This window comes from Amblyraja radiata, chromosome 12 (assembly GCF_010909765.2).
Source record: "Amblyraja radiata isolate CabotCenter1 chromosome 12, sAmbRad1.1.pri, whole genome shotgun sequence".
NCBI classification, from domain to species: Eukaryota; Metazoa; Chordata; class Chondrichthyes; order Rajiformes; family Rajidae; genus Amblyraja; species Amblyraja radiata.
Genome location: NC_045967.1, coordinates 58230776 through 58240432, shown reverse-complemented (window position 1 = coordinate 58240432; position 9657 = coordinate 58230776). Strand labels below are relative to the sequence as shown.

At 51.0% G+C, this 9657-nt stretch overlaps 1 protein-coding gene across 3 annotated transcripts in view; it reads left to right on the top strand.

Annotated features, from left to right (window-relative positions):
* The window catches only part of stk26 (serine/threonine kinase 26), a 56472-nt gene extending 51362 nt beyond the window's left edge, over positions 1-5110 (top strand). For all 3 annotated transcript variants that reach the window (XM_033030863.1, XM_033030861.1, XM_033030862.1), the window contains exons 9-11: positions 793-852; positions 3264-3400; positions 4728-5110. In XM_033030863.1, coding sequence (XP_032886754.1) covers positions 793-852; positions 3264-3400; positions 4728-4752 — 222 coding nt within the window. In that variant the 3' untranslated portion in view covers positions 4753-5110. The remainder of the gene's footprint in view (positions 1-792; positions 853-3263; positions 3401-4727) is intronic.
* The last annotated feature ends 4547 nt before the right edge of the window (positions 5111-9657 follow it).

Sequence of the window (9657 nt, the reverse complement as noted above, 5' to 3'; positions counted from 1 at the left end):
CATCCCCTCCCACTTCCCAGTTCTTTCGCCAGTCTTACTGTCTCCGACTACATTCTATCTCTGTCACACCCACTCCCCTGACATCAGTCTGAAGAAGGGTCTCGACCCGATACGTCACCCATTCCTTCGCTCCAGAAATGCTGCCTGTCCCACTGAGTTACTCCAGCATTTTGTGTCTACCTTCGATTGTAATCCTGTGTATTGTCTTTCTGCTGACTGGTTGGCACGCCACAAAAGGCTGTTCATAGAAACATAGAAAATAGGTGCAGGAGTAGGCCATTCGGCCCTTCGAGCCTGCAACACCATTCAATATGATCATGGCTGATCATCCGACTCGGTATCCTGTACCTGCCTTCTCTCCATACCCCCTGACCCCTTCAGCCACAAGGGCCACATCTAAGTCCCTCTTAAATATAGCCAATAAACTGGCCTCAACTACCTTCTGTGGTAGAGAATTCCACAGATTCACCACTCTCTGTGTAAAAAATGTTTTCCTCATCTCGGTCCTAAAAGATTTCCCCCTTATCCTTAAACTGTGACCCCTTGTCCTGGACTTCCCCAACATCGGGAACAATCTTCCTGCATCTAGCCTGTCCAACCCCCTAAGAATGTTGTAAGTTTCTATAAGATCCCCCCTCAATCTTCTAAATTCTAGCGAGTACAAGCCGAGTCTATCCAGTCTTTCTTCATAAGAAAGTCCTGACATCCCAGGAATGTACCTCGCTCGCTACATGTGACGATAAACTCAGCTGAGCGATGCACAGCGGGTAACGCAGCTCTCTCCTTGTGCAGGACGAGGACAAGAAGATATCGGTCTGTCTGTCCACAGTGATGGCTCCGCTCTTTGCCCAGGTGAGTGGTCTGTCTCAAGGCTGGCACCTTGCAGCAGCGGGTACAGCAACACTGGTGCCCAAGCACGCTGCCCACCAGACTGCAGCCCCTAGCCACACCCCCATGCAATAGTCCCTGTGCAAATGTGCAGCAGCTGAATGGTACAGTGTCTGAAAAACCCAGTCAAGCTACAGGGGAACGAATAAATGAATAAGTTTATTGGCCAAGTATTCACATACAAGGAATTTGCCTTGGTGCTCCGCCCACAAGTGTCAACATGACAAACAGTGACAGTTAAGAATGATACATTAAACATTAATAATTAAACATTATTGATTAAATATGTGAATTCAATAAAATACCAGATCAAGGGGAGGCTACAGATGTTTGGCTGTTGAGTAGAGCAACTAATCGTGGATAGAAACTGTTTTTATGTCTGGCTGTGGCAGCTTTGACAATCCGGAGCCGCCTTCCAGAGGGAAGTGATTCAAAGAGTTTGTAGCCAGGGTGAGAGGGGTCAGAGATGATCTTGCCCGCTCACTTCCTGGCCCTTGCAGTGTACAGTTCATCAATGGAGGGAAGGTTGCAGCCAATAATCTTCTCTGCTGATCGGACGATTCGCTGCAGCCTCCAAGTGTCGTGCTTGGTGGCTGAGACAAACCAGACCATGATGGAGAAGGTGAGAACAGACTCTACGATGGCCGTGTAGAATTGGACCATCATTGCCTGTGGCAGATTGTGTTTCCTCAGCTGCTGCAGGAAGTACATCCTCTGTAGAGCCTTTTTGACTGTGGAGTCGATGGTAGTCACATTGATGGTTGATGTGGAGTCGATAGAGAGAGAAGAATTTTATGTAGTCCACGGTAGTGTAAAGGGAATGGTGGCCCACTGTGAGAGAACGAGTGTGTGTGTGTGTGTGAGAGGGGGGGTTGAGGGAATGGGGTAATGGTGTCTACAGACTGTGGAAGGGACCATACGATACAACATCACTTTATTCATCCCCGGAGGGAAATATTTCCGCTGACTGTCACAACACACAGCAAGGTACGTGGAAAACGTGCGATTAAAAGTGAAAACAAAAAGAAAAAGACAAGATTGTTGTCTGGCTGCCGTGTGCCCAGCACCTTCACCGGAACAAACAAACAAACAAACAAACATACAAACGAACGCGGGCTGATCCCATGGGCAGAGGATTCTAAACTAGTCCCCAATGTCTTGGCCCCCCCCCCCCATGCTCATTGACCGTTGATCGTGGGTCGATCACATGGCTCCGTTGCTGCCAAGGCTCCTCCACCATGACGAGGCTCCCATCGTCTCCACCGCGGAGGCTCCTACAGCCCAGGCAGGCCTCGCCGCCCAGGTTCACCACAGTCCCCTGGGAGGCCTGTGGGGTGAGTCGAGCATGTTCCGGTCGGCACTGTGGTTCGGCGGGTGGATCAAGCCCGCACGACACCCAGAATTAGGCCATTCAGCCCATCAAGTCTGTTCGGGCACCTGATCATAGTTGATGTAATCCTGCCTCTCAACCCCATTCTTCTGCCTTCTCCATGTAACCTTTGTCGCCCTTACTAATCACAAAGCTGTCAATCTCCGCTTTAAAAATAGCCAGACTTCAGCGCGTGAGAGGGAACCAGGGAGAGAGGGAGAGACACTGAACCAGTACAATCTCCAAATGGCCAGAGGGCGGGTTGTCAGCATGTCCCTGTACCTGGGGGAGTGTGGGTGTGACACCTGTACCTGGGGGAGTGTGGGTGTGACACACCTGTACCTGGGGGTGTGTGGGTGTGACACACCTGTACCTGGGGGTGTGTGGGTGTGACACACCTGTACCTGAAGAGTGTGGGCGTGACACACCTGTACCTGGGGGAGTGTGGGTGTGACACACCTGTACCTGGGGGTGTGTGGGTGTGACACACCTGTACCTGGGGGTGTGTGGGTGTGACACACCTGTACATGGGGGTGTGGGGGCATGACACACCTGTACCTGAAGAGTGTGGGCGTGACACACCTGTACATGGGGGTGTGGGGGCATGACACACCTGTACCTGGGGGTGTGGGGGCATGACACACCTGTACCTGGGGGTGTGGGGGCATGACACACCTGTACATGGGGGTGTGGGGGCATGACACACCTGTACATGGTGGTGTGGGGGCATGACACACCTGTACATGGGGGTGTGGGGGCATGACACACCTGTACATGAGAGAGTGTGGGCGTGACACACCTGTACCTGGGGGTGTGGGGGCATGACACACCTGTACATGAGAGAGTGTGGGCGTGACACACCTGTACCTGGGGGAGTGTGGGCGTGACACACCTGTACTTGGGGTAGTGTGGATCTGACACACCTGTACCTGGGGGAGTGTGGGCGTGACACACCTGTACCTGGGGGAGTGTGGGTTCTCACACCTGTGTATCTCCCCCACCACAGCTGAAGGAGCAGGATGGAGACAATGTGGAGAAGGCAGCAGTGATCGATGCGCTGGAGACCAGCCTGGTGCGGGCGGAGGCTGGCTACCCCGGTATCACCGAGAAGATGATCCAGAAAATCCTAGAGAGGTTCCAAAGGTCCGTCTCCGTGTGCTTGATGTGCGGGTTCCTGCACTGCTGCAAATATCATTTGCTTTAGTTTAGTTTCATAAGCGATAGGAGCAGAGTTCGGCCATTCGACCCATCAAGTCTACTCCGCCACTCAATCATGGTTGATCTACCTTGCTCTCCAAACCCCATTCTCCTGCCTTCTCCCCATAACCCTCTAGTTTAGTTTATTGTCACATGTGCAGAGGTACAGTGAACAGCATTTTATGTTGCGTGTTAAAATTCACTTTTGTATAGTCGCACAGTGCAGAAACAGGCCCTTTGGCCCACTTGTCTGTGCCAACCAACATGCCCCACCTACACTTGTCACACCCTGTGCTTGGCCCATGAACCAGGTACATGTCCACGTGCCCTGTTTCCGCGCTGTATCTCTAAATTCTAATGTACAACTCTGAGTGGCTGGATAATGTTTCATTTCCCCGCTTCCAAAGTTTGGATCTTTCTCCCATCCTTTGGCCCATCGAGTCCATGTTGGCCATGGACCTCCCCATCTCCCCCACTCAGAGACCCACGGAGGGGAACTGCCCCATCAAACCCCTCTGCCTTCACTACCGGTTTCTCACGGCTCAGTTGGTCGTCCGGTGCGTTTGACGGCACTGGGCCTGTACTCGCTGGAGTTTAGAAGGATGAGCGGGCCCCTCATTGAAACTTACAGAATTGTGAAAGGCTTAGATAGCTGTGTAGATCTCTGGTATAACTGTAATGAGACGGGCAGAAGGGCCTGTTTCCCTGCTGTGTGACTCTATAAAACAGTCATCTGAGTTTTGAATGTGCCAAGGTTAGACAATAGACAATAGGTGCAGGAGGAGGCCATTCGGCCCTTCGAGCCAGCACTGCCATTCAATGTGATCATGGCTGATCATCCACAATCAGTACCCCGTTCCTGCCTTCTCCCCATATCCCCTGACTCCGCTATTTTTAACAGCCCTATCTAGCTCTCTTGAAAACATCCAGAGAACCGGCCTCCACCGCCCTCTGAGGCAGAGAATTCCACAGGCTCACCACTCTCTTGGTGAAAAAGTGTTTCCTCGTCTCCGTTCTAAATAGCTTACTCCTTATTCTTAAACTGTGTGGCCCCTGGTTCTGGACTCCCCCAACATCGGGAACATGTTTCCTGCCTCTAGCATGTCCAAACCCTTAACAATCTTATATATTTCAATGAGATATCCTGTCATCCTTCTAAACTCCAGAGTGTACAAGCCCAGCTGCTCCGTTAATGGTGACTGCGGGCAGGAATAGTTCTTTGTAATGTGACGTAAATTAAATTGTTTCATTTCTCTTCCTCTTTCTGCTCCAGGTTTTCTGCCACTGAAGCTTGTTAGAGGACCTGTCCCACCCACCTCACACTCCCGTAGGTCCCAGCACACCCAACGCTGAACACACCTCCTCGCACACCCCTGCCTCCCACTCTCAAGGGGGGGGGTCTGTAGACCAGACCTCCTCATTTCCCTCCCTCCCACTTTCCCCACTCTTCCCCCTTCCACCGACCGAGTGGCACGTCAGCGAGATGGAAGCATCGCACCGCGTGAAGCTCGGAGGCTGAGTGAGGGACCGCTGAATGGATTATCCTGTCATCTGGCAGGGCTGAGGATTCACCTTTCCTGCACCTCTCTGCTGACGTATGATGGATATTGGCGGGCACAGCCCCCACCACAGCTGTCACTGTTGTTGATGGAAAAGTCACGTTGACGACATCTCCAGTCAGCGCCACACCGCGACTGGATCTAAGGAAGCTACAAACTCCTTGGGTTTGAGATGCCACAGTGCAGATTGGAGACGGGGGGGAGGGGGGGGACGTTACGCCTGGTGTCTGTAGTCCAGCTGTTCCGTTACATCTGGATGCGGCTGGACGATGGGGTTGATGGTAGAAACAAGGAACTGCAGACGCTGGTTTCTGCCAAGGATAAGACACAAAGTGCTGGAGTAACTCAGCGGGTTAGGCAGCATCTGTGGAGAACATGGATAGGTGACGTTTTGGGTCGGGATCATCTAATAAAGAAGGTTCCCGGCCCGAAGCGTCACCTATCTATGTTCTCCACAGATGCTGCCTGACCCGCTGAGTTACTCCAGCACTCTGTGTCTATCGATGGGAGTGAAGGCGTTCGTTAGTACGAGGAGAGGAAATGTCCCGCCACTGGGTCTGGCCACTCGAGGCCTCCTGTTGCCACCTCCAGTGGCGGGCAAGCCAGGAACACTGAGGTCTCCCACACCCCCACCACTGTCCGCCCACCTCCAGCTCCGCCTTCCTCTCTGCATTTACTTGCCTCCTTGGATTACCCAGGGGCCGCTCCCAATCCTGGTGCCAGGGATCCAAATATGTGATGCTGTCGATAAATAAGAATGCCGATACTGCGCCCATCCCAGCCACCTCTGAGACTCGCCTGCCGACCTTCCAAAGGCCACCGCTTCCAAAGCGCTAGTTATTATTGCCAGCTGCTCGCCGTAAAGATGATGTTACACTGGGCCAGTGACCGTCTGTACATGCGTACCAATACAGCCACCACACCAGGCCTGCAGTGACACAAGCATTATAGTTTAATGGCCCACCAATACATTCTATGGTGCCTGTGAATTGTGGTGCAGAGGGTGTGTGTGGGGAAGGGGGTAACATCGATGCTGAATCCCACTGCAACTGTGCACCACGTCTGGCAGAAAGGGGGCAAAGCTTTTCTCAAAAGAAAGCTCTCCAAGAAGATGAAGCCGACTCTTGTTTGCCTTGGCTGCGGTGCCTTCAAATACTTGTCCCTGAAGGTGGAACGTGGTTGTATTGTGAACACTGCCCCAGCTCCCGTGGTGTGGAGCAGGGAGGGGAGGGCTTGCTCTGTGTGGTAAAGGAGTTGCTGGCTGTGGTCCTGGCTTCTGTACCTCTGTCTGGCCCCGTGTCCTCTCCTGTGCGCTCGGTGTGTGCTTGGGGCCATAGTCCGTGGGGAGAGAGAGAGAGAATGGGCCTTGCTGGACATCTCTGTCCACTCTAGTCAGGGCCAAAACACACGGACCATCTCCTGACTATGTTGCTGGGCCAGTGGAGTGGGGGGCATTGTGGAGAGAGGGTGGGGTGGGGGTGATGTGGGGAAAGGGGACTCTGGATGTTGATCAGAACCTGGACGCCATCTATGTGCAGTGTCCATCTGTGGCCATTGTTCAGGATAGGGAGCTGGGAACGTCAGGATGGGGAGCGTCAGGGAAGATAGGCCGGAGTTTATTCAATAGGAGCCCACTCATCCCTCCATTGGTCTGAGCTGGTGCCTGCACCATATTCACGTGCAGACTGTGTAGGAAGGAACTGCAGATGCTGGTTTACACCAAAGATAGACTCAAAATGCTGGAGTAACTCTGTATCTCTGGAAGAAACGGATGAGTGAAGTTTTGGGTCGGAGCACTTCTTCAAGGAAGTAGGTTCCCCAACCCAAAACATCATCTATCCATGTTCTCCACAGATACTGCCTGACCCACTGAGTTACCCCAGCACTCTGTGAAACGTCACCTATCCATGTTCTCCACAGATGCTGCCTGACCCGCTGAGTTACTCCAGCACTCTGTGAAACGTCACCTATCCATGTTCTCCACAGATACTGCCTGACCCACTGAGTTACTCCAGCACTCTGTGTCTATTCCCCAGTCTCCTCCTGCCCACAGATCGTGTGTTTATGAAACTCTCCCTGGTCACATCCACCCCCCCTGCCCAGCTTGTAAATGGTGGGTGAATATAGAAGGACTAAATCCCAACTTGGGCAGCCTCTGATTCCCTCCCCCCCCCCCCCCCCTAACATTCCCACATTCTGCAAAGCTACACTGTACCCCCTCCCACTGTCTCCCCCTCCCTACTCCCCACCAAGTGCCCCCATTTTTCCAGCCCCAGCAATAACCTTGGCCTCTGGCCTCTCAGCAGAACCAGCCCCATTTACCACAAGCAATAGTCCTCGAGTCTCGTCCCGTGACTCTGTCTCTCTCTCTCTCTCTCTGTCTCTCTCTCTCTCTCTCTCTCTCTCTCTCTCTCTCCAGGGTACCAGGACAGAACAGCCCTCCACATCCACGCGTAGACACTTTGTCCACAAGGTTCTCGTCTCCTCAGTCGCCCAAAGAGTCGTAGTGTCTTTCTGGTCGCCGCTGAATTTTCAACATGTTGAAAATCTTCGGCGAACTGCAACGACCTATGACGGGTGCCGGCAGTCGCCGAAAAAGTTGCGTAAGTGGGACAGGCTCGTTACTTGTACACTGTGCACACGTGTGTGTGTGCAATGTTATGCCAGAACCTTGCATTCGTTACACACACTGTATGTCAAGACATCTTTTTAATATACGTTTCTCTGGAACAGATTACATTTAAATTAATTTTGCCAAATCTGCAAACATGTAATGCCATGGTGGTGCTGTCCGCTAAGTAGCGAGAGGTTACTCTTCCAGGGGTCTTGCCCAATCTGCTGTCTCATTCAGTGTTGGTGGGGCCAGGCGGGGGTTATAAGCCAATATCCTGTACCTGATATCCTATCTACCGCCTAACTTTCCAACCTCGTGCATTGGGGCCCTTCTTTCACGATTGAAAATTGTTTTATTTCTGGGGTATTTTTGAAAAAGCCACAATTGATGTCTTGATTTAAAACGATATTTTTCTAAGTGTACAAAAGAGGATAGTGATGTAAATATAAGTTAGAATCTAGTAGAGAGAGCAAGCTATGCTAGTTAGGTCTGTGGCCATCAGTTAGGACATCAATCTTTTTTGTAGATAATGTTTTGTTATTCATAGCTCTGGGGTTTGAATGGTTTTATGAATAAAATATTTAAATCATCCTTGTGTGTGGCTTAGCAAGTTTGTTTTTGATTAACTAAAACAGGCCCTTCGGCCCACAGTGTCCATGCCGACCATCAATCCACCTGTTCGCACAATAGACAATAGGTGCAGGAGTAGGCCATTCGGCCCTTCGAGCCAGCACCGCCATTCAATGTGATCAAGGCTGATCATCCCCAATCAGTACCCCGTTCTTGCCTTCTCCCCATATCCCCTGACTCCGCTGTTTTTAAGAGCCCTATCTAGCTCTCTCTTGAAAGTATCCAGAGAACTGGCCTCCATCGCCCTCTGAGGCAGAGAATTCCACAGACTTCAATGTGATCAAAGTTCTATGTTACTCCACTATCATCCACTCCGAACACACTTGGGGCAATTTCCAGAGGGCCCATTAACCTACCAACCCGCACGTCTTTGGGATGTGGGAGGAGACCCACACGGTCGCAGGGAGAGCGTGCAAACTCCGCACAGACAGGGCCTGTCGGAATCAAAGCCAGGTCTCTGATGCTGCGCCATTGTGTGCGCTCACAATCTTGTTCTTGAACCTGGAGCCGTGTGGGTGGCTGTCTGGTTAATCTGTGTGTCAGAGCAACTCTGTTTACACTGTCGTAGTAATGAGTGTGATTGTGAATGTTATTCATTATCATTAACTCCGTTATATCCACCTTGTTGCCTCCATAATCCCCAGGAGTCAGGAGTGGTTTATTGTCAAGTGTCCCAGGTAGAAGAATGATATTCTTACTTGCAACAGCTGAACCAAATATGTAAACATAGTACACCGTAAACAATATAACAAATGAGAACAAATGTCCAGTGTGTGTGTGTATATTTATATATATATACACACACACACACACACCCGCACAGGCATGCGTACGCACACACACACAAACCCATGCATGCGTACACACACACAAACACATGCATGCATACACATACGCACAAACAAACACATGTGTGCATACACACGCATACACCCACAAACATGCATGCGTACACACGCACAGACACACACAAGTACATGTGTACATAGACACACAAACACATGCGTGCATACACACACGCACACACAAACACATGCGTGCATACACACACGCACATACAAATACATGCGTGCATAGACACACACAAACACATGCGTGCATACACACACGCACATACAAATACATGCGTGCATAGACACACAATAACATGCGTGCATAGACACGCACACACACAAGCGCATGCGTACACATAAAAAACAAGCTAACAATAATAGAGCAAATATAGTCTAATTCAGAGCTTATTTGAGGTTGTGTTTAATAGTTTAATGGCTGTAAGGAAGCTGTTCCTGGACGTTACAGTTTTCAGGCTTGTGTACCTTCATCCCGATGGCACTGGTGAGATGAGTGTGTGGTCAGGGTGGTGTGGGTGTCTGATGATGCTGGCTGCCTTTTTGAGGCAG